General features: G+C 45.5%; 1 protein-coding gene across 1 annotated transcript; it reads left to right on the forward strand.

Annotated features, from left to right (window-relative positions):
- Positions 1 to 298: 298 nt before the first annotated feature.
- On the forward strand, positions 299 to 15,079 carry LOC137346069 (zinc-binding protein A33-like). Its single transcript, XM_068009354.1, has 5 exons — positions 299 to 733; positions 822 to 917; positions 1,011 to 1,244; positions 5,679 to 5,808; positions 12,170 to 15,079. Exons 1-5 carry the CDS (start codon positions 314 to 316, stop codon positions 12,679 to 12,681), a joined length of 1,392 nt encoding a protein of 463 aa, XP_067865455.1. The 5' UTR covers positions 299 to 313; the 3' UTR covers positions 12,682 to 15,079.
- The last annotated feature ends 9,166 nt before the right edge of the window (positions 15,080 to 24,245 follow it).

Below are 24,245 nucleotides of genomic sequence, written 5' to 3' on the forward strand. Positions count from 1 at the left end.
TCAAGGAGGCATTTATTGCCCTTCTTGAGGGCAGTTTGAGTTAGGTAATAAATGCTGACTTGTCCACATCCCGTGAAAGAATTTTAAAAATGCCACATGTTAACATGCAGCAGACAGAATAAATTCATGATATTGCTGCATTAATACTGAATTCTATATTGTGAAGCTACTTTATATTAGATGTTCAAATCTAAAGTAACATAAAACCTGCGCACTGGTGAACACACACCAGTAATGGCAAGACCTGACAGGTTTTGTGCGGAAGCTCAAACATCGAAACTGAGATTTGAATCAGGAAGTGCTGAGTGTGAACATGGCTTCCAGACTGAAGGCTGAGAGTTTGGCCGAGGATTTAATTTGTCCCATTTGTCTTGATTTCTTCACCGATCCGGTAACACTGGAGTGTGGACACAACTTCTGCCGCTCCTGTATCACCCAGTGTTGGGAAAAGAAGGAGATAAACTCCTGCCCGGAATGTCGTGAGGAATCTCCGGAAAGAAACCTCAGGGTAAATCGGGCCTTGGCGAGTCTGGCCGAGAAAGCTCGAAATCTGAATTTGAACCCGAAAGAGAAGGAAAATAAAATTCACTGTGAGGAACATCAGGAAGAACTGAAGCTGTTTTGTGAAACTGACAGGAAATTGATCTGTGTGATGTGTCTTGTTGCTAAAGGCAACCTGAGCCACAAATCCCACAACTTCATGTCGATAGAGGAGGCTGCCCAGATGCTCAGGGTAAAATGGGAGGGTAGAATATCTGGCAATATTTTTAAAATCTGTTTTTTGTCTTTAAACTTTACATTCTGTTAACTTTTAATTCTAGGATAAACTGAAATCATCACTGGAAGCGACTTCAAAGAGAAAAGCCTCAGCTCTGGACAAAAAAGAGCAACAGAAACGGAAGATTTCTGAAGTTAGGGTAAGGTCTCCCTGTGCTGATTTTCTGGGATCTCGGTTAGTTTTGTTCCCTTTGTCGCAGGACATTAATTCTGTTTCACATTTCATTCTGTAGGAACAGTCGAGCAGTCTGCAGACCCACATCACATCCGAGTTCACTAAAATGCACCAGATTCTCACTGAGAAAGAGCAGAGTTTACTCAGAGATCTCAGGGGACGAGAGGAGAAGATTCTAAAACCAATGGAGAAAAACCTCAGTGAAATCCAACAGCAGTTAGAAGCTGCTGAGTGGGAGATAGCAGAGATACAGAAACAGATAGATGAACAAGACGCGATCACATTTCTGAAAGTAAGACATCATTGGTTTCATTTTAATTGCACTACACAAAATTTGACAAAATTTTTTTTTACTATTCGTTCACAAGATGTGGGCATCGCTGGCTCGGCCAGAATTTATTGCCCATTGCCTGTCCCTAATTGCCCTTGAGAAGGTGGTGGTGAGCTGCCTTCTTGAACCGCTGCAGTCCATGTGGGGTAGGTACACCCACAGTGCTGTTAGGAAGGGAGTTCCAGGATTTTAACCCAGCGACAGTGAAGGAACGGCGATATAATTCCGAGTCAGGATGGTGTGTGTCTTGGAGGGGAACTTGCAGGTGGTGATGTTCCCATGTAAATGCTGCCAACGTCCTTCTAGTTGGTAGAGGTCGCGGGTTTGGAAGGTGCTGTCTAAGGAGCCTTGGTGCATTGCTGCAGTGCATCTTGTAGAGGGTACACACTGCTGCCACTGTGTGTCGGTGGTGGAGGGAGTGAATGTTTGTAGATGGGGTGCCAATCAAGCGGGCTGCTTTGTCCTGGATGGTGTCGAGCTTCCTGAGTCTTGTTGGAGCTGCACCCATCCAGGCAAGTGGAGAGTATTGCATCACACTCCTGACTTGTGCCTTGTAGATGGTGGACAGGCTTTGGGGAGTCAGGAGGGGAGTTGCTCGCCGCAGGATTCCCAGCCTCTGACCTGCTCTTGTAGCCATGGTATTTATATGGCTACTCCAGTTCAGTTTCTGGTCAATGGTAACCCCCCCAGGATGTTGATAGTGGGGGATTCAGCGATGGTAATGCCATTGAATGTCAAGGGGAGATGGTTAGATTCTCTCTTGTTGGAGATTATTATTGTCTGGCACTTGTGTGGCGCGAATGTTACTTGCCACTTATCAGCCCAAGCCTGGATATTGTCCAGGTCTTGCTGCATTCTCTACCCCAGAGAGCTGTGAATACTCAGTCATTGAGTATATTCAAGACAGAACTCAATAGATTTCTGGGCATTAAAGGGAATGAAGGAATATGAGGAGAGTTCGGGAAGCTGGAGTTGAGGTAGATAATTAGCCATGAGTTGTTGAATGGTCTAATAAATACTTTCTCAGATTGAGTGACATCTGCCATTCCTATAAGTGGGTCCTACACACTGAACCTGCCCAAGGTGAATCATAGAAAGTTAGTCTGCAGGTACAGAAAGTGATTTGGAAGGAAAATGGAATGTTGGTATTTATTACAAGGGAAATTGAGTATAAAAGTAGGGAGGTTTTACTGCAGCTGTACAGGGCCTTGGTGAGACCACATCTGGAATAATGTGTACAGTTTTGGTCTCCTTATTTGAAAAAGGATATAATTGCGCTAGAAGCAGTTCAGAGAAGGTTCACTTGAGTGATTCCTGGGATGACGGGGTTGTCATATGGGGAAAGGATGAACAGGTTGGGCCCATACTCATTGGAGTTTAGAAGAATGAAATAAAAGCAAAATACTGCGGATGTTGGAAATAAAAGCAGAAAGTGCTGGAACTACTCAGCAGGTCAGGCAGCATCTGTGGAGAGAGAAGAAGTGTTAACATTTAAGGACCTTGCCTCAAAACTGGCAAAAGGAAATAAACGATGATGCTTTAATAAGAACATAAAAAGAAGCAGGAGTAGACCATTCGGCCCCTCCAGCCTGCTCCGCCATTCAATACGATCATGGATGATCTGATTATGGCCTTAACTCCACTTTCCCGCCTGCTCCCCAAAACCCTTTACTCCCTTGTAGATCAAAAATCTGTCTAAGTCAGCCTTGAATATAATCAATGACCCAGCCTCCACTGCTGTCTGGGGAAGAGAATTCCACAGAATTCCACAGACTAATGACCTCTGAGAGAAGAAATAACTCCTCATCCCCATCTTATATATGAGACCATTTATTCAGAAACTGTGCCCCCCTAGTTCTCGCTTCCCCCACAAGGGGAAACATCCTCTCAGTACTTATACTGTCAAGCCCCCTCAGAATCTTGTATGTTTCAATAAGATAAGCTTTGGCTCGGAACCATTTTGATAGTTAATGGGTACTTTGGGCCAGGTGGGTTTGGGTGCCCCCTCTTATATGGGTTGTGAGAGCTCAGAAAACCTTGCTGCCACATGGCACTAACCACCTCTAGGCTGGTGTAGTGAGAGTCACAGCCATGGAGATTGTGTTCATGTGACAGTCAGTCAGACTGTTAATGAGACTGGGAATCTTTCCACTACTTCACACTGTTCACCACGAAAAGCATGTGCAGATATGACAACAATCTGAGGAAAGGTTTCTCTTTAACACGTAGAAAGAATCACTGAATGGTGACAGAACAGAAGGAGGCTATTTGGCCCATTGTGTCCATGCCAGCTCTCTGCAAGGGTAACTCACCTAATCCCACTCCCCTGCCTTTTCCCCGTAGCCCTGCAGATCTTTTCAGATAATCTTTTCTGCACCCTCTCTAATACATTCATATCCTTCCTAAAGTGTGGTGCCCAGAACTGGACATAAATTCCAGCTGAGGCTGAACCAGTGTTTCATACAAGTTTATCATAACTTCCTTGTTTTTGTACTGTGTGCCCCTATTTATAAAGCCCAAGATCCCATTTGCCTTTTTAACTACTTTCTCAACCTGTCTTGCCACCATCAATAATTTGTGTATATATACCCCCAGGTCCCTCTGCTCCTGCATCCCCTTTAGAATTTGTCACTGGACTAGTAATTCAGGGGCCCAGGCTAATGCTCTGGGGGCACAGGTGATATAGCCTTTATTTTATATTACTTCTCCTTGTTCTTTCTATCAAAATGAATCACTTTACACTTCTCTGCATTAAATTTCATATGCCACTGTCACGGACCTGTAATTATCTATCTCCTCGGATTAAAAACAGTGTGTGTGTGTGTGTCTTAAGACTTTGTTAAAAACAGTGCACCTTTAAGAGAGGGAATATTCTGGAGAGACAGTGTGCCACAGCTGCATTTTTGTTACCCTGGGCAACAGCAGGCGAGAGAGGTCACATGGTGCAATGTGTCCACTTGGCTGTGTGTGGAACTGGCAGAAACCGGATGAAACCACTTACTTCTGAGAGATTTTCCAGAGAGACAAAGTGAAGAGAAAGAGAGCTGTCTATTTCCTCTCAGCAGGAAATTCTACATGAAGCTACAAGCCAAGTTAATTCCCTACGTAAAGAAGAAAAGCCTTCTTTTTCAAGACACTGTTTGAATTGCTGTGCACATCGTTCAAAGAACTGTTAATGCTTGCTGCAGCCGAAGAGTTGAATGCCTAGCTTCTGAAGGACTATTTCCATCAAATCCGGATGAAGACTTCGAGTGACCTTTGACTATTTCCACATTAGAAGACCGCATCCATCAGGAACATAACCTACAAAGACTTACTTATTTTATTTATTCTTAAGGGACAGCTAATTTTGTTTTAATAAACTCCACTTTTTAAAACCGGACTACTGTTACTTTTGAATGTATGTGTGCGAATGCGGGGGATAGATTAAGATAAGAAGTTATAAAGGTCTTTAAACATAGGTTTATCTTAATAGCGTTTAAGGTTTAGTTTTTAATAAATAGTTAATTTGTTGTTGTCTAAAGATACCTGGTTTGGTCTGTTTCATTCTGGGGTTACTAGAGTGTTTAATTTGGCTGTTTTCCGATTGGGTGTGAAAGCTTAAATAATATGCTGTGACCTGTGGAATGACGGGACTGAATTGACACTGCGTTGCTCCCACTGTGGTCATAACTGCCCATTCCACCAGCCTGTCTATGTCCTCTTGAAGTTTATCACTATCCCCCTTACAGTTCACAATACTTCCAAGTTTTGTGTCATCTGCAAATTTTGAAATTCTGCCTTGTACACCCAAGTCTAGGTCATGAATATATATCAGCAAAAGCAAGGGTCCGAACACCCCATTACATACCTATCACCAGGCTGAAAAACAACCATTCACCACAACTCTCTCTTTCCTGTCATTCAGTCAACTTCATATCCATTCTGCTACTGTCCCTTTTATTCCATGGGCTTTAACTTTGCTGACAAGCCTGTTATGAGGCACTTTATTAAATGCCTTTTGGAAGACATGTACATCACATCAACCACATTACCCTCATCAACCCTCTCTGTTACTTCATCAAAAAAAACTCAATCAAGTTCGTTGAACACGATTTGCTGCCTTTCCTTAATTAATCCGGATTTGTCCAAGTGACCGTTAATTTTGTCCCAGATTATTGTTTCTAAAAGTTTTCCCATCACTGAGGTTAAATTGACTGGCCTGTAATTGCTGGGTTTTGAAAAGAAATACTGCACAATTCCACTTTTCCAAGTCCATAGTCTGGTGTTAATCTGTTCATGTTACTCATTCCCGTCACTGTTTGTCCTGGGCTGTTCCTCCCACTGTCACAGCTGAAATATTAAACACTTGTCGCAGTGTGTGCCACTGAATTCTGATTTTCTGTTTTATTTCAGGAGGGAGTTGCCCACAAGAGCAAGTCTGAGGATCTCCGTTCATTGGTCAGTGGGGATCTGTCACTGGGAATACCTAAAGATCTTTTACAGTACATAACATGGAAACAAATGAGGGGCAGTATCTTCCCGGGTAAAGAGATTTCTATGTTCCCTATTTTCAAACTTGGTAAATCTCTCATTGTGTAACTGAATCTAAATAACAGATTGCAGTAAGGTTATTAGGACAAACGGACAGGGAAGGAAAGCACAACACATACTCCACAAAGAATGTGAAACTGCTTTGTGAGATCAGTGTAACTCCCTCTGGTTCCATCTCCACTTCCATTTGTTGCTTCATAAAAACATTTTAAAAAAATTTGTTTCATGGGATGTGGGTATCACTGGCTATGCCAGAATTTATTGCCCATTCCTAATTGCCCTTGAGAAGGTGGTGGTGAGCTGTCTTCTTGAACCACTGCAGTCCATGTGGGGTAGGTACACCCACAATGCTGTTAGGAAGGGAGTTCCAGGATTTTGACCCAGCGACAGTGAAGGAACAACGATATAGTTCCAAGTCAGGATGGTGTGTGATGTGGAGGGGAACTTGCAGGTGGTGGTGTTCCCATGCATCTGCTAACCTTGATCTTCCAGGTGATAGAGGTCGCGGGTTTGGAAGGTGCTGTCTAAGGAGCCTTGGTGTGTTGCTGCAGTGCATCTTGTAGAGGGTACACAGTGCTGCCACTGTGCATTGGTGGTAGAGGGAGTGAATGTTTGTGGATGGGGTGCCAATCAAGCGGGCTGCTTTGTTCTGGATGGTGTTGAGCTTCTTGAGTGTTGTTGGAGCTGCACCCATCCAGGCAAGTGGAGAGTATTCCATCACGCTCCTGACTTGTGCCTTGCAGATGGTGGACAGGCTTTGGGGAGTCAGGAGGTGAGTTACTCGCCGCAGGATTCCTAGTCTCTGACCTGCTCTTGTAGCCACGGTATTTATATGGCTACTCCAGTTCAGTTTCTGGTCAATGGTAACCCCTAGGATGTTGATAGTGGGGGATTCAGCGATGGTAATGCCATTGAATGTCAAAGGGAGATGGTTAGATTCTCTCTTGTTGGAGATTATTATTGTCTGGCACTCGTGTGGCACGAATGTTACTTGCCACTTATCAGCCCAAGCCTGGATATTGTCCAGGTCTTGCTGCAATTCTACACAGACTGCTTCAGTATCTGAGGTGTCGTGAACGGTGCTGAACATTGTGCAATCATCAGCGAACATCCCCACTTCTGACCTTATGATTGAAGGAAGGTCATTGATGAAGCAGCTGAAGATGGTTGGGCCTAGGACACTACCCTGAGGAACTCCTGCAGTGATGTCCTGGAGCTCAGATGATTGACCTCCAACAACCACAACCTTCTTTCTTTGGACTTGGTATGCCTGCAACCAGCGGAGGATTTTCCCCCTGATTCCCATTGACCTCAGTTTTGCGAGGGCTCCTTGATGTCATACTTGGTCAAATGCTGCCTTGATGTCAAGAGATTCACTCTCACCTCTTGAGTTCAGCTCTTTTGTCCATGTTTGAACCAATGCTGTAATAAGGTCAGGAGCTGAGTGGCCCTGGCGGAACCCAAACTGAGCGTCACTGAGCATGTTATTGCTAAGCAAGTGCTGCTTGATGGCACTGTTGATGACACCTTCCATCACTTTACTGATGATTGAGAGTAGACTGATGGGGTGGTAGTTGGCCGGGTTGGACTTGTCCTGCTTTTTGTGTACAGGACATACCTGGGCAATTTTCCACATTGCAGGGTAGATGCCAGTGTTGTAGCTGTACTGGAACAGCTTGGCTAGGGGCGTGGCAAGTTCTGGAGCACAGGTCTTCAGTACTATTGCCAGAATATTGTCAGGGCCCATAGCTTTAGCAGTATCCAGTGCCTTCAGTCGTTTCTTGATATCACGCGGAGTGAATCGAATTGGCTGAAGTCTGGCATCTGTAATGCTGGGGACTTCAGGAGGAGGCTGAGATGGATCATCAACTCAGCACTTCTGGCTGAAGATTGTTGCAAATGCTTCAGCCTTATCTTTCGCACTGATGTGCTGGGCTCCCTCATCATTGAGGATGGGGATATTTGTGGAGCCACCTCCTCCAGTTAATTGTTTAATTGTCCGCCACCATTCACGGCTGGATGTGGCAGGACTGCAGAGCTTAGATCTGATCCGTTGGTTATGGGATCCCTTAGCTCTGTCTATCGCATGCTGCTAACGCAGTTTGGCACTCAGATAGTCCTGGGTTGTAGCTTCACCAGGTTAACACCTCATTTTGAGGTATGCCTGGTGCTGCTCCTGGCATGCCCACCTGCACTCTACATTGAACCAGGGTTGGTCTCCTGGCTTGACGGTAATGGTGGAATGGGGGATAGGCCGGGTCATGAGATTACAGCTTGTGGTTGAGTACAATTCTGCTGCTGCTGATGGCCCACAGCACCTCATGGATGCCCAGTTTTGCATTGCTAGATCTGTTCGAAATCTATCCCATTCAGCACGGTGATAGTGCCACACAACACGATGGAGGATATCCTCAATGTGAAGGCGGGACTTCATCTCCACAAGGACTGTGCGGTGATGACTCCTACCAATACTGTCATATGCATCTGCGGCAGGCAGATTGGTGAGGATGAGGTCAAGTATGTTTTTCCCTCTTGTTGTTTCTCTCACCACCTGCCGCATACCCAGTCTAGCAGATATGTCCTTTAGGACTCAGCCAGCTCGGTCAGTAGTGGTGCTACCGAGCCACTCTTGCTGATGGACATTGAAGTCCCCCACCCAGAGTACATTTTGTGCCCTTGCCACCCTCAGCGCTTCCTCCAAGTGTTGTTCAACATGGAGGAGTACTGAGTCATCAGCTGAGGGAGGGCGGTAGGTGGTAATCAGCAGGAGGTTTCCTTGTCCATGTTTGACCTGATGCCATGAGACTTCATAGGGTCTGGAGTCGATGTTGAGGACTCCCAGAGCAACTCCCTCCCTACTGTATACCACTGTGCTGCCGCCTCTGTTGGGTCTGTCCTGCCGATGGGACAGGACATACCCGGGGATGGTGATGGTCGTGTCTGGGACTCTGTCTCTAAGGTAAGATTCGGTTAGTATGACTATGTCAGGCTGTTGCTTGACTAGTCTGTGGGACAGCTGTCCCAACTTTGGCACAAGCCCCCAGATGTTAGTAAGGAGGACTTTGCAGGGTCGACAGGGCTGGGTTTGCCGTTGTCGTTTCCATTGCCTTGGTCGATGCCGGGTGGTCCGTCCAGTTTCATTCTGCTTTATTGACTTTGTAGCGGTTAGGTACAACTGAATGGCTTGCTCGGCCATTTCAGAGGGCATGTAAGAGTTAACCACATTGCTGTGGGTCTGGAGTCACATGTAGGCCAGACCAGGTAAGGACAGCAGATTTCCTTCCCTAAAGGACATTAGTGAACCAGATGGGTTTTTACAACAATCGACAATGGTTTCATGGCCATCATTAGACTAGCTTTTAATTCCAGATTTATTAATTAAATTCAAATTCCATCATCTGCTGTGGTGGGATTCGAACCCTTGTCCCCTGAGAAATACCCTGGGTCTCTGGGTTACTAGCCCAGTGATAATACCACTACCATCCTTTCAGGCAGTGAGTTCCAGATCCCCACCACTCTCTGGTGAAAAAAGTTCCCCTTGAATCCTGTCTAAGCCGCTTACCTCTTACCCTAAATCTAAGCCCCCTGATTATCGACTCCTCAGCAAGGGAAACAGGGCCTTCCTATCCACCCAACTAGAACAAAGAACAAAGAACAGTACAGCACAGGAACAGGCCATTCGGCCCTCCAAGCCTGCGCCGATCTTGATGCCTGTCTAAACTAAAACCTTCTGCACTTCCGGGGCCCATATCCCTCTATTCCCATCCTATTCATGTATTTGTCAAGATGCCTCTTAAACGTCACTATCGTACCTGCTTCCACCACCTCCCCTGGCAGCAAGTTCCAGGCACTCACCACCCTCTGTGTAAAGAACTTGCCTCGCACATCCCCTCTAAACTTTGCCCCTCTCACCTTAAACCTATTTCCCCTCGTAACTGACTCTTCCACCCTTGGAAAAAGCTTCTGACTATCCACTCTGTCCATGCCACTCATAACTTTGTAAACCTCTATCATGTCGCCCCTCCACCTCCGTCGTTCCAGTGAAAACAATCCGTGTTTATCCAACCTCTCCTCATAGCTAATGCCCTCCAGACCAGGCAACATCCTGGTAAACCTCTTCTGTACCCTCTCCAAAGCCTCCACGTCCTTCTGGTAGTGTGGCGACCAGAATTGCACGCAATATTCTAAGTGTGGCCTAACTAAAGTTCTGTACAGCTGCAGCATGACTTGCCAATTTTTATACTCTATGCCCCGACCGATGAAGGCAAGCATGCCGTATGCCTTCTTGACTACCTTATCCACCTGCGCTGCCACTTTCAGTGACCTGTGGACCTGTACGCTCAGATCTCTCTGCCTGTCAATACTCCTAAGGGTTCTGCCATTTACTGTATACCTCCCACCTGTATTAGACCTTCCAAAATGCATTACCTCACATTTGTCCGGATTAAACTCCATCTTCCATTTCTCCACCCAAGTCTCCAACCGATCTATATCCTGCTGTATCCTCTGACAATCCTCATCACTATCCGCAATTCCACCAACCTTTGTGTCATCCGCAAACTTACTAATCAGACCAGCTACATTTTCCTCCAAATCATTCATATATACTACCAACAGCAAAGGTCACAGCACTGATCCCTGTGGAACACCACTAGTCACAGCCCTCCATTCAGAAAAACACCCTTCCACTGCTACCCTCTGTCTTCTATGACCGAGCCAGTTCTGTATCCATCTTGCCAGCTCACCTCTGATCCCGTGTGACTTCACCTTTTGTACCAGTCTGCCATGAGGGACCTTGTCAAAGACTTTACTAAATTCCATATAGATAACATCCACTGCCCTTCATTCATCAATCATCTTCGTCACTTCCTCAAAAAACTCAATCAAATTAGTGAGACATGACCTCCCCTTCACAAAACCATGCTGCCTCTCGCTAATAAACTAGACCCCTCATAATTTTATACACTGCAATTAAATCTCCCCTCAGCCTCCTCTGTTCCAAAAAAAACAACCCCAGCCTGTTCAATCCTTCCTCCTAACTACAATTCTCCAGTCCAGGCAGCATCCTCGTAAATCGCCTCTGTCCCCTCTCTAATACAATCATATCTATCGTGCAATGATCGGAACTACAGACAGTATTCCCGCTGTCGTCCAACTAGTGTTTGTTTCAGTTCCAGCATAACCTGCCAGCTCTTCTATTCTATGCCACAGCTAATAAAGTATCCCATATACCTTCTTGACCACCTTATCAACCTGCCCAGCTCAGGGATCTGTGGACATGTACTCCAAGGTCCCTGCATATCTCAGTATCCTACCATTTATTGTGTATTCCTTTGCCTTGTTTGCCTTCCCCATATGCATTCCCTCACACTTCTCCGGATTGAATTCCATTTACCACTGTTCTGCCAACCTGCTATCTTCCTGCAGTCTACAGCTTTCTTCTTCATTATCAACCACACGGCCAATTTTTGTATCATCTGCAAACTTCTTAATTATCCCCCCTACATTAAAGTCCAAACCGTTGTTATTTACCACAAAAAGGGATCGAGTACTGAGCTCTGTGGAACCCCATTGGAAACAGCCTTCCGATCACAAAAGCACCATTAACCATTACCCTTTGCTTCCTGCCTCTGAGCCAATTTTGGATCCACTTTGTTGCTTCGTCTTGGATCCCAAGAGCTTTTACTTTTTTGATCAGTCTTCCATTTGGGAGCTTATCAAAAGTCTTGCTAAAATCCATATAGACTCCAGCAAATATACTACCCTCATACAGCCTGCTTGGTACCTCCTCAGAAATTTCAATTGTGTTAGTCAGACACTTCCTTGAACAAATCCCTGCTTTGATTAATCCGTGCCTTTCTAAATGAAGATTTATTCTGTCCCTCAGAGCTTTTTCTAATAACTTTCCCACCACAGAGGTTAGGCCTGACTAGCCTGTAATTACTCAGTCTATCCCTTTCTCCCTTGTTAAACAACAGTACGACCTTAGCTGTCCTACAGTCCTCTGGCAGTACGCCTGTAGGCAGAGAGGAGTAATGAGCTAGATTTAGTTACAGGCTAACAGTGTGCTGCGGAAGTGAACAGGAGCTGTCAGATATCAGAGTTTCATACTCTGTATGTAAACACAGTGAATATAGTGGGCCCCTAACCTATCCCACCCTCTCCCCGCACCCCCCCACCACGCCCCCAACCTTTCCTGCAGCCTCTTCCCAGACCCTGAGAATCTCAGCTTGGGAATGTCCCCACATGAACCACCTGCAAATTATCCAACAGTGTGCGAGATTTATAAAGTGTTTGAATAAATTACAGAAAAAAACTCAATCACTGACTGTGTTATTGTAACTTTCCCCCAGCTCCAGCCTCTCTGACTCTGGATCCGAAAACAGCACATCCCCAGCTCATCCTGTCTGAGGACCGGACCAGTGTGAGAGTCGGAGACAAACTGCAGCCGCTCCCTGAAACCCCGGAGAGGTTTGATTCCTGGTTCTGTGTCCTGGGATCGGAGGGATTCACATCAGGGAGACATTACTGGGAGGTGGAGGTGGGGAGTACGACTTATTGGGGTGTTGGAGTGACCCGAAAGTCTGCTCGGAGGAGAGGGCGAATCAACACAAGACCTGCAGATGGATACTGGATTGTGGATCATAACCATTCTGCTGGTACAATCCCGAATTGGTCCAGCAGCGTGAAACCCCGGAAGATCGGGGTTTACCTGGACTATGAGGGTGGACAGGTGTCATTTTACAATGCGGACAACATGTCCCATCTCCAAACTTTCACCCACATTTTCAGGGAGAGAATCTTTCCCATCTTCCATCTGGGATCAAGTCAAAACTCAGTGTCACTGAAAATATGCAGGAATTAAAGTTATTACAGTCAAGGGCCCATTCCCATAATTTCTCCAGTTTTCCCGTCTGTCTAAGGGACATTTCCAGCTGTAACTCATATCCTAATCACTCCTCAGCCCAGTCTAACCTGTCCTGGAATAAACTTTCCCTGTAAGGCAAGGGTTAATCAGACTGCTCCCCTCCCCCGATCTCTGCCAATGTTATACTGCTATCACTTTCCCGCTATACTCTTTAACCTTTGCTCATTAAGCTGTGAATTTTCCATCAATTTGAAATGTCACTGGCGCAAGGGGTGGGACCTTAAAGCAACAGTCACAGTTTATTCACTTCAGAAAACCTAATTAAAAGATATGGCAGTGGGTTGGCAATTTAAATATTATAATGAGGCTCACATTGATTCACCATTTCAAATTTAACTTTGCCCGGTCAGATTTCCCAGGAAGCAGGCTGTTAAGGGAAGTTGAGGATGGGTGGATCCAGGAGATCTTGGTTACAGAGGGTCCAGACCCAGAGTAACTGCCTCGTTCACCAATAACCCCCCCTCCCCGCTGATCAGAGATTCTACCAACCCTTCCGATCTCTCCCTGACCCCCTCCATGAGCTCGGAGAGGCCTCTGATCTGCTAACCCTGCTTCTGAATCCCCAGTCCCCACCAACTCCTACCCCCAGCGTCTGCCTCTGATCTTCCACCTACTACCCAGCTCAACCACCCCCCCCCAGACACAGTTTCCACCCCCACCCCAACCTCCACCCCAAAAACCACCACTCCCTCATGCACCTGATCTCTGAATGCTATCCCCCCCCCAGGGCCTCCAATTTTCCCCAGCCTTCAGTCCTTCAGTCCTCCAGTCTGCCAGCCCCCACCGGCACCTTCCCACTCCTCCCTCCTGTAGGAATTGAAGTGTTAACCTCTGCCGTGTTTTATCTGTTGGATGAATTTTTGTGAGTTATGGTCTGATAAAACTCACGAGATGTTAGGTTTTAAATTGGAATAATTTTAAGTGATGTTGCAGTTTTGCTTGGGAATATTTATACTTTGATATATACATACTATATATATATATATATATATCAATCAATGTGTGTATTAGATTGGAACTAAGTTGTGGACTTTGTGTTTGGAATCATGTTGTTCAATATGAAATGTATATTGGTATTCTGTAGTGGGGAGATGGTGGGAGACGGTGTTTATTTTCACAACCATAGCAGAAGTAGCATTGCTGCGAGACCAAATGCCCATTCTGCATTTCAAACTAAGACAGACTCAGTCACAATAAGGGATAGACTTGGTAGGCCTCATGAAGGATGATAGAACTTTAGTTAGGCCACACTTAGAATATTGCGTGCAATTCTGGTCGCCACACTACCAGAAGGACGTGGAGGCTTGGGAGAGGGTACAGAAGAGGTTTACCAGGATGTTGCCTGGTCTGGAGGGCATTAGCTATGAGGAGAGGCTGGATAAACTCAGATTGTTTTCACTGGAACGACGGAGGTGGAGGGGCGACATGATAGAGGTTTATAAAGTTATGAGTGGCATGGACAGAGTGGATAGTCAGAAGCTTTTTCCCAGGGTGGAAGAGTCAGTTACTAGGGGACATAGGTTTAAGTTGCGAGGGGCAAAGTTTAGAGGGGATGTGCGAGGCAAGTTCTTTACACAGAGGGTGGTGAGTGCCTGGAACTTGCTGCCGGGGGAGATGGTGGAAGCAGATACGATAGCGACGTTTAAGAGACATCTTGACAAATATATGAATAGGAAGGGAGTAGAGGGATACGGACCCTGGACGTGCAGAAGCTGTTAGTTTAGGCAGGCATCAAGATCGGCGCAGGCTTGGAGGGCCGAATGGCCTGTTCCTGTGCTGTACTGTTCTTTGTTCTTTGTATAATGCAAATAAATATATTCAGAGACCATTCGAGCCTTGAACAGACAGCAAACTTTCCCCATTGTGTGACAATGACTGGGCCATCAAGCTGCCTGCAGAGACAGTGTACAGTGGGTAGGATCATATCTGCTGTATATATAAATATACAAATAAATATACAAACTGGGTGGTTTTATTTTAATAAAAAAAAGTCAACAGATGAAACTCTCCGCTGAACAATTACTATAACCTAACGAAGAAGGCACAATGTACAGAAGGTGTGGTTAAACCTGACCAAAGGGTTAAGGTGGACTTTAACCTAATATGGAAGGAAGGAACCCTTGGAGGGGGTCATAAATGACAGACGCTGGGACAACTGGGGGCGCACTGATTCAAGAAACAAATCTACAGTCAACAGAACACCTCAAGAAAGAAGATAGCACCATAGCAACTCAGATAACAGGGACCGAGAACACTCTGTGTTCAACCGAGTACAACCACTGCCGTTTGTTAAGTATTGCTTGTATATTCTTGCTGGACTTAATAAACTCTCTTACCTGATTGAGAAGCCAGTGTTTGTACCTTGTCGATCAAAAGCTAGTCAACATCCCTCCTAAACACATAAAAACCTGACACTCCCTCTCTCCCTCCTCTCGACTGGTGCCAAAGGGTTACCCATTCGACAGTCAGCCAAACCCTCGAGAGGAATGTTAATCAGCTTTTCCCATCAATTCAGCAAGACTGGAGAGAAACCTATGCTTCTGGGAGTTCCCAATCTCCCATCTCTCCCGAATAAAACTCCAGCCCTATGTTAGTGTGGTTGAAATCCCCGACGATTACGTCTTTATTAATTTGCAGTTTCTTTGACATTTTCCTGCAGATTTGCTCCTCTCTCCTCGCTGTTTGGGGATCTAGGGGAAACATCCAGCAATGTAACATCTCCTTTTCAGTTCCTGAACTCAAACCAAATAGATGCTGCCTTGGAACCCTCTAGTGTATTATTCCTCTGGAGGATTGGAATATTATCCATGATCAGTATTGTCATCAAACCCTCCTCTTTTTATTCCTGCCCTATCTTTCCAGAATACATCACAGCCAGGAATGTTTTCGGTCCCACTCCTGTCCGTCTTTAATACTGGTCTCTGTTACCTGTCGTGCAGCAGCTTCATTTGTAACACTCCTCACACTAACACAAGTGATTCCACCATCACACTCGTCTGCTTTGTTCCGGGCTTTTCCATTTCTCCCGGCTCTTTCTACAGTATTCATTGCTCTGTTGAAGCTTTTCCATCCTCAACTTGCAACACAATTGTTGAAACAACCCAAATTAACAACTCGAGCAGGGTCCATCCTTGTTTTGGAACTATATTTACAGTTTGTGATTTAAATCTTCACACTGCCTGAAACTGGACCTATTGGATCATTTTATTTTCCATCGACAAACTGTAACGTTACAAACATGCAAAAATAAAAGTCAGACAGAAATAATCAATGGCTGGTTATTTGTCTCTGCTACCAGGCCAGCATTCTCCCTATCCGGAATCAGGTCCCGTTCTCTCCTGCAGGAATACAGGGAATCAGTGTCACTGTGAACAGGCATCTTGTTTTACAGACACAATATTCATGGGAAAAAGAGGAAGTGCTGAACATCCAGATGTCAAATCTCCACACACACACACACAGTCCAATCTTTTTCCCACAGGCAGTTGAATTCAAACGTTCAGCTCTATCCACCGCTCATACGAGTGTAACATACAGGATGGGAATGGTGGCATAATGGTAACATGATTGAGCTAGTAATCCAGAGGGCATGACTAATGGTCCAGTGATGTAAGTTCAAATCCCACTATGGCTGATGGGGAATTTAAATCAAATAAACCTGGGATTAAAAAACTTGTCTCAAAAACAATAATCATGAAACTACCATTTTGTCCTGAAAACCCATCTGTTTCACTAATGTCCTTTAGGGAAGGAAATCTGCTGTCCTTACCTGGTCTGGCCTACATGCGACTCCAGACCCACAGCAATGTGATTGACTCTTACATACCCTCTGAAATGGCCGAGCAAGCCACTCAGTTGTATCTAACCGCTACAAAGTCAATAAGGAATGAAACCGGACGGACCAACCGGCATCGACCTAGGCATCAAAAACGACAACGGCAAACCCTGCAAAATCCTCCTAAAATCTGGGCCTTGTGCCAAAGTTGGGAGAGCTGTCCCACAGACCAGTTAAGCAACAGCCTAACATCAGATTACACACGGAATCTTACCTTACACTGTCCCAGACACTGCCATCACTATCCCCGGGTATGTCCTGTCCCACCGGCAGGACAGACCCAGCAGAGGTGGTGGCACACTGGTATACAGTCAGGAGGGAATTGCCCTGGGATTCTTCAACATCGACTCCAGACCCCATGAAGTCTCATAGCATCAGGTCAAACATGGAGAAGGAAACCTCCTGCCGATTATCACCTAGTGCCCTCCCTCAGCTGATGAATCAGTATTCCTCCATGTTGAACAGCAAGGGTGCAGAATGTACTCTGGGTGGGGGACTTCAATGTCCATCACCAAGAGTGGCTCGGTAGCACCATTACTGAACGAGCCACAAGAACGCAAGCAATAGGAGCAGAAGTAGACCATTCGGCCCATCGAGCCTGCTCCACCATTCAATATAATCATGGCTGATCTTGGGCTTCAATTCCACTTTCCTGCCCACTCCCCATCTCCCTTGATTCTCTGCGAGACCAAAAATCTATCTATCCCAGCCTTAAATGTATTCAATGATGGAGCATCTACAACCCTCTGGGGTAGAGAATTCCAAAGATTCACAACCCTCTGAGTGAAGTAATTTCTCCTCATCTCAGTCCTGAATGATTGTCCCCTTATCCTGAGACTGTGTCCCCATGTTTTAGATTCCCCGATCAGTGGGAACAATCTCTCAGCTTCTACCCTATCAAGTCCTTTCAGAATCTTATATGTCTCAACTAGATTGCCTCTCATTCTTCTAAACTCCAGAGAATATAGGCCCAATTTACTCAGACTCTCATCATTGGACAACCCCCCCATCCCAGGGACCAATTTAGTAAATCTTTGCTGCACTTCTTTGGGCCTCCTTATCTCGAGAGACAATGGATACGCGCCTGGAGGTGGTCAGTGGTTTGTGAAGCAGCGCCTGGAGTGGCTATAAAGGCCAATTCTAGAGTGACAGGCTCTTCCACAGGTGCTGCAGAGAAATTTGTTTGTCGGGGCTGTTACACAGTTGGCTCTCCCCTTGCGCCTCTGTCTTTTTTCCTGCCAACTACTAAGTCTCTTTGACTCGCCACATTTTAGCCCTGTCTTTATGGCTGCCCGCCAGCTCTAGCGAACGCTGGCAACTGACTCCCACGACTTGTGATCAATGTCGCAGGATTTCATGTCGCATTTGCAGACGTCTTTATAGCGGAGACATGGACGGCCATGATACCAGTGGCGAGCTCGCTGTACAACGTGTCTTTGGGGATCCTGCCATCTTCCATGTGGCTCACATGGCCAAACCATCTCAAGCGCCGCTGACTCAGTAGTGTGTACAAGCTGGGGATGTTGGCCGCCTCGAGGACTTCTGTGTTGGAGATACGGTCCTGCCACCTGATGCCAAGTATTCTCCGGAGGCAGCAAAGATGGAATGAATTGAGACGTCGCTCTTGGCTGACATACGTTGTCCAGGCCTCGCTGCCATAGAGCAAGGTACTGAGGACAGAGGCCTGATACACTCGGACTTTTGTGTTCCGTGTCAGTGCGCCATTTTCCCACACTCTCTTGGCCAGTTTGGACATAGCAGTGGAAGCCTTTCCCAAGCGCTTGTTGATTTCTGCATCTAGAGACAGGTTACTGATGATAGTTGAGCCGAGGTAGGTGAACTCTTGAACCACTTCCAGAGCGTGGTCGCCAATATTGATGGATGGAGCATTTCTGACGTCCTGCCCCATGATGTTCGTTTTCTTGAGGCTGATGGTTAGGCCAAATTCATTGCAGGCAACCGAAAACCTGTCGATGAGACTCTGCAGGCACTCTTCAGTGTGAGATGTTAAAGCAGCATCGTCAGCAAAGCAGAGTTCCCTGATGAGGACTTTCCGTACTTTGGACTTCGCTCTTAGACGGACAAGGTTGAACAACCTGCCCCCTGATCTTGCGTGGAAGAAAATTCCTTCTTCAGAGGACTTGAACGCATGTGAAAGCAGCAGTGAGAAGAAAATCCCAAAAAGTGTGGGTGCAAGAACACAGCCCTGTTTCACGCCACTCAGGATAGGAAAGGGGTCTGATGAGGAGCCACCATGTTGAATTGTGCCTTTCATATTGTCATGGAATGAGGTGATGATACTTAGTAGCTTTGGTGGACATCCGATCTTTTCTAGTAGTCTGAAGAGACCACGTCTGCTGACGAGGTCAAAGGCTTTGGTGAGATCAATGAAAGCAATGTAGAGGGGCATCTGTTGTTCGCGGCATTTCTCCTGTATCTGACGAAGGGTGAACAGCATGTCAATGGTCGATCTCTCTGCACGAAAGCCACACTGTGCCTCAGGGTAGACGCGCTCGGCCAGCTTCTGGAGCCTGTTTAGAGCGACTCGAGCAAAGACTTTCCCCACTATGCTGAGCAGGGAGATTCCACGGTAGTTGTTGCAGTCACCGCGGTCACCTTGGTTTTTATAGAGGGTGATGATATTGGCATCGCGCATGTCTTGGTATATAGTGTATATAGTAACTGCAAATAATAAGGACTTTCTCTACAATACCCAACATGATACAGAAACACCTCATCCAACATGGTGTTAACGGTAAAACAGGTGTGAAATCGACCAAGAGAATCTGAACAACAGAGAAAGTTAGAAAGAAACACTGGCCCGGAACAGTAAAAAATAGACAACTGAACTACAAGACAGGCTGTGTAGAGATCTGTTGCTGTGGGAGAGAGAACACTGAGCTACAGGAGAGGCTGTGTGGAGATCTGTTGCTGTGGGAGACAGAACACTGAGTTACAGGAGAGGCTGTGTGGAGATCTGTTGCTGTGGGAGACAGAACACTGAGTTACAGGAGAGGCTGTGTGGAGATCTGTTGCTGTGGGAGACAGAACACTGAGCTACAGGAGAGGCTGTGTGGAGCTCCGTTGCTGTGGGAGACAGAACACTGAGTTACAGGAGAGGCTGCGTGGAGATCTGTTGCTGTGGGAGACAGAACACTGAGCTACAGGAGAGGCTGCGTGGAGATCTGTTGCTGTGGGAGACAGAACACTGAGCTACAGGAGAGGCTGCGTGGAGATCTGTTGCTGTGGGAGACAGAACACTGAGCTACAGGAGAGGCTGTGTGGAGCTCCGTTGCTGTGGGAGACAGAACACTGAGCTACAGGAGAGGCTATGTGGAGATCTGTTGCTGTGGGAGACAGAACACTGAGCTACAGGAGAGGCTGCGTGGAGATCTGTTGCTGTGGGAGACAGAACACTGAGTTACAGGAAGCACCACTAAACCACGGTCACCTGCAAAATAATAGAATCCAGCGAATGGCTGAGTTAAAGAGCTGACAGTCGAGGAATCATGTTAAAAGCCTTTGAAGGGCTTAAAGTAATTTCTGAAGGCATCGTGTTAGAAAAAAAAACTGGGAAAATCCCAATCCTTCACTCGCGGAATGTGAGAGCAAAGAGCGGAAAACCCCGAAAAGCACGCAAATGACCAAAAAGCGTAGGAACTCACCCACCCTACCCCCGAATACAGCAGGGACACTCCAATAAGGCAAACTAGCCTGGGAAAAACGTAAACAAAGTGCAGTTCTCAAAGAAAGGGAAATACCCTAAAACCGTCTATAAAAACAGCGGGAAACACTCTCAAACAGCTGTGACAACTCCATTAAAGCAAGCTAGCCCGAAGAAAAATAAACAATCAAAGTGCAGTTCTCAAAGGGGAAAACCTGAGGAAACCTATAAAAATAGCCAGGAAGACACTCTCAAACTAATGTCACACTCCATTAAAGCAAGCTAGCCTGAAAAAAACAGTTTCTTAAAGGGGAGCAGTCTAAAGAAATCGTTATAAAATAAAGCAAAATGGATCCAAAATTGGGAATTGCGGAGCGTTTCCAAACTCAAGAGGGATCCAATCAGATCCAAAACTGGGTAGCATGTAGAAAAAAACCTCCTAAGGTTCAGAATCAGTTTGCAACTCCATACAAAACGTGAAGTGGAGCAAGTGAACACCTTCCTGCAAGCCCTAGTTATGATTGTGGATGGCGTAATTGTCTGACAAGGGATCAACAAGGCTACCAATAAATTCGAAGAGGTACTCCAAGCCTTTGATAAACATTTTAATCCCTGTATCAATAAAGAGCTAAATTCAATAAGCGGGCGCAGATGATTGGCTAATCTGTAGACTCCTATATTAATGACCTGTATAGATTGGCAGCAGGTTGAAAATATGGCAAATTACAGGTGGAACTAATCCGAGACAGGATAGTTGTTGGCACAGTAGACAAATCCTGGTCAGAGCTGCTGTAATCCAAGGAAAAGCTTACACTGGAAAAGGCCATTCAAAACGTAAGATAGGCTTAAATTCTCAAAGAGAATCGGAACACCCTACGAGCTGAAGACTAGCCATGGCTGAGAAGGTGTGCGATGCCTGTCCAACTGGTTAAACCAAAGCCAGGGAAACACTTTGAAGAACCGAAAAGCACACAGGTGAGAAGGTGCAAGACATCGGAAAACTTTACCAATGTTGTGGAGTCAAGAAGAGCCAGAGACGAGAGCAAGTAAAGCTGAGTGTTTGAAGTGTGGAATAACTGGACACTATGAGAAGATGTGCCTCAGCAGAATTTCTTCTCTGAAAGGTACAAAGCAGAGGAACTTCACGCGGAGAGCAGTGAATCAAGTATGGTAATATCCAGGAGAGTTCTTGGGAGAAATCAGGAACGCAGACTAAGATGGCTGGACGGCAGACATCTACGTGAATGGACACGTCACGAATTTTAAGCTTGACACAGGGGCGAGCGTCACGGTGAAACCCGGCCAAGAGCCTCGGGTGACGAGACATTACCTGCAACTGACAGATTTACGTTTGCATGGTCCGGGTGGGACTCAACTGCGAGTAAAAGGCAAACTCCAACCAACTCTTCAGCATAGAGGCAGTCAACTGGTAGAGACCTTATATGTTCTACACAATGAAGAATTTTCTTGACTGAGCAGGAATGCATACTTGGAACTGCAGTTGATTAAAAAGGTAGCTGAAGTCAAGAAATTCCTTTCGAGCAGAATTACTAATGGGAACATACGAATTAGGAGCAGGAGTAGGCCACTCGGCCCCTCGTGCCTGCTCCACCATTCAATAAGTTCATGGCTGAACTAATTTCTCCACATTACCACCTACCCCCGATAACCTGAACACAGCTCCCAGTATTGTCTCAACTATTAATGCCTGGATTGAAGACTCAAGACTACGAGAAAGTTCGAGAAAGATACGACCTTCTCTACAATGCCCCAACACGATACAGAAACACCTCATCCAACAAGTGTGGAATATTTCAGCTGTATCAGTACGAGGAACAGCCCAGAGCAACCAGTGACAGGACTAGCCCTGGTGATTTATCCACTTTCAAGGACGTCAGACCCTCGAGTACTTCCCCTCTCATTATGCTTATCGTATCTAATATTTCACACTCCTCCTCTTTTACTACAATGTCTGCATCAAACCTCTCCTTTGTGAAGACAGAGACAAAAAACTCATTAAGAATCCTGCCCACATCTTCTGCATCCATATGTAAGTTCCCTTGTACATCTCTGACAGGTCATACCCTTCCTTAGTTATCCGTTGGCTCTTAATGTAGTCAAAACATCTTTGGGTTTTCCTTGATATTACCTGCCGATATTTTTTCATGTCCTTTCTTTGCTTTCCTAATTTCCTTGTTTTACTTTACCCCTGCACTTTCTGTACTTGAGCATTGCTGAAAATAGAGACATTTTGTTGAATCTTTTCGTCTTGCACTCATCAGGACAATTCGCAAGAATACCAATGTAAAGGAAGCAACAAATTTACACTGTATGAGAAGAGAGTGCTGACTGGATGTACTCTGATTGGTAGAGGCGTTGCCATGGAGAATGCACCAGTTTATGGTGACTGACAGTTAACTGCAAGCTTTGTTTGAAATGTTAACCAGGCAACTTGACTCTGATTGGTCAAGGCATTGCTCTGAGGAATGAACCAGCGAATGGCTGTCACTAATTTTGTTTAGCTGGAACAGGCGCAACGTTTGTACATGTTCTTTCTGTCCGCAAAGAACAGGGCCCTGTGTATTAATATATCTAGCTTCCACTACGTGCAAATGCACCACACTGCGATTCCTACTGACAATCTTAAATTGGTTGATATTATTCTGTGTTAATTGGGGCAGGTTCGGAGTACAGGACCCACTTATAGACGTCACTCAATCTGACAAAGTATCTATTAGACCGGAATTTATAATATAGAGAAGGCAAACACAATCCTCTGCCCTTATTTGGTATTTCACTTCAATTGCATGTCATTTCGAGTTGAAAAACACAACTTGGAGCCATTTGGGAATCAGAGAGATTTAAGAGTTAGTTACAACACAGGAGATTTTCTGCAACACAAGCCTGGATGCTGGTCTCTAACATCTCCACACCAGGAGCCTACATTGAAGGGAATTTATAATGAGAAATATTGACAGAAAGTGCGATCAGATGTCACATATTTAATCTGTTAGATAGTTAAAGATAGATAGATGTGAGAACAGAGCCTGTCCTGCTACTAAGTCTCACCTCGTGTTAAACGTGCAGCCAATCACTTAGTCCGCCTTTGTGCATTCGTCCTTTCTCCTTGCACAAGGTGAGAACAACAGAAAAAACATCAGATAGATGGACTGCAACATCCCATTAACCGGAAAAACATCAGATAGATGATAGGCATGTTTTAATTTAAACTGCAAAAAGGCAATACAGATTTTAAAGCAAAGTGTTTTCAAACTTCAAATTGGATTTCTGCCAGGCACCTTCAAGTCTTCGAGACTGAAGCTGATTTCTTACAAAATTGTTCATTGCCTTTTCACAGTTGCAAAACCAACTTTTAAAATAAGAATAAAACATTACACCAGCATCTTTGGTTTAAAATGTAATTCCTTGTTTATACCCCATTTCTGGGTGCACGATCATGAATTGATATGAACACACTGAACAATCACATTGACAGATTTTAAATCTAAACAACTTAGAAATATTGATTCCTGTAATGGGTTATGAATTCAAAGTAGGAAAAATCTGCATTAAATTCCCAGTCCCAAGCCCAAGGCACACACACAGGTTCAACTAGTTCACAACCAAAACATGACTCAAGTTTCCCACAGAAATATACATGTGCAAGAATAGAACCAGTAACAGACTCATCCTTTCAACATTAAAGGGTCAGGTAGGTGAGTAGTTTGGAGGTTTATGCACTCCCTCTGATGCCATGACATCACCTCTACAAGTTCCCGATGAAGTCCCTCGAGGTGTTTGTTGCCTCCCCAAATAAACGTTCTCCATCTCAGACGGCCACAAGCCAGGGACTCCCATGGGGATGTTTGATCTCCTCATGGAAGCTTTGTGGACATCTCTAAAGCATTTCCACTGTCCTCCTGGGAGTCTCCTGTTGAGTTCTGAGTAGAACAGCTGCTTTGGCAGTCTGGTGTCGGGCACGTGAAGGACATGTCCCGCCCA

The sequence above is a fragment of the Heterodontus francisci genome, chromosome 29 (genome assembly GCF_036365525.1).
Source record: "Heterodontus francisci isolate sHetFra1 chromosome 29, sHetFra1.hap1, whole genome shotgun sequence".
NCBI classification, from domain to species: domain Eukaryota; kingdom Metazoa; phylum Chordata; class Chondrichthyes; order Heterodontiformes; family Heterodontidae; genus Heterodontus; species Heterodontus francisci.

Excerpts from the sequence above, each read along its gene's own strand:
- LOC137346069 (XM_068009354.1), top strand. The coding sequence starts at position 314 with ATGGCTTCCAGACTGAAGGCTGAGAGTTTGGCCGAGGATTTAATTTGT. Across the intron at positions 734-821 it reads AGGCTGCCCAGATGCTCAGG|GATAAACTGAAATCATCACT; the intron begins GTAAAATGGGAG and ends TTTTAATTCTAG. Across the intron at positions 1,245-5,678 it reads ACGCGATCACATTTCTGAAA|GAGGGAGTTGCCCACAAGAG; the intron begins GTAAGACATCAT and ends GTTTTATTTCAG.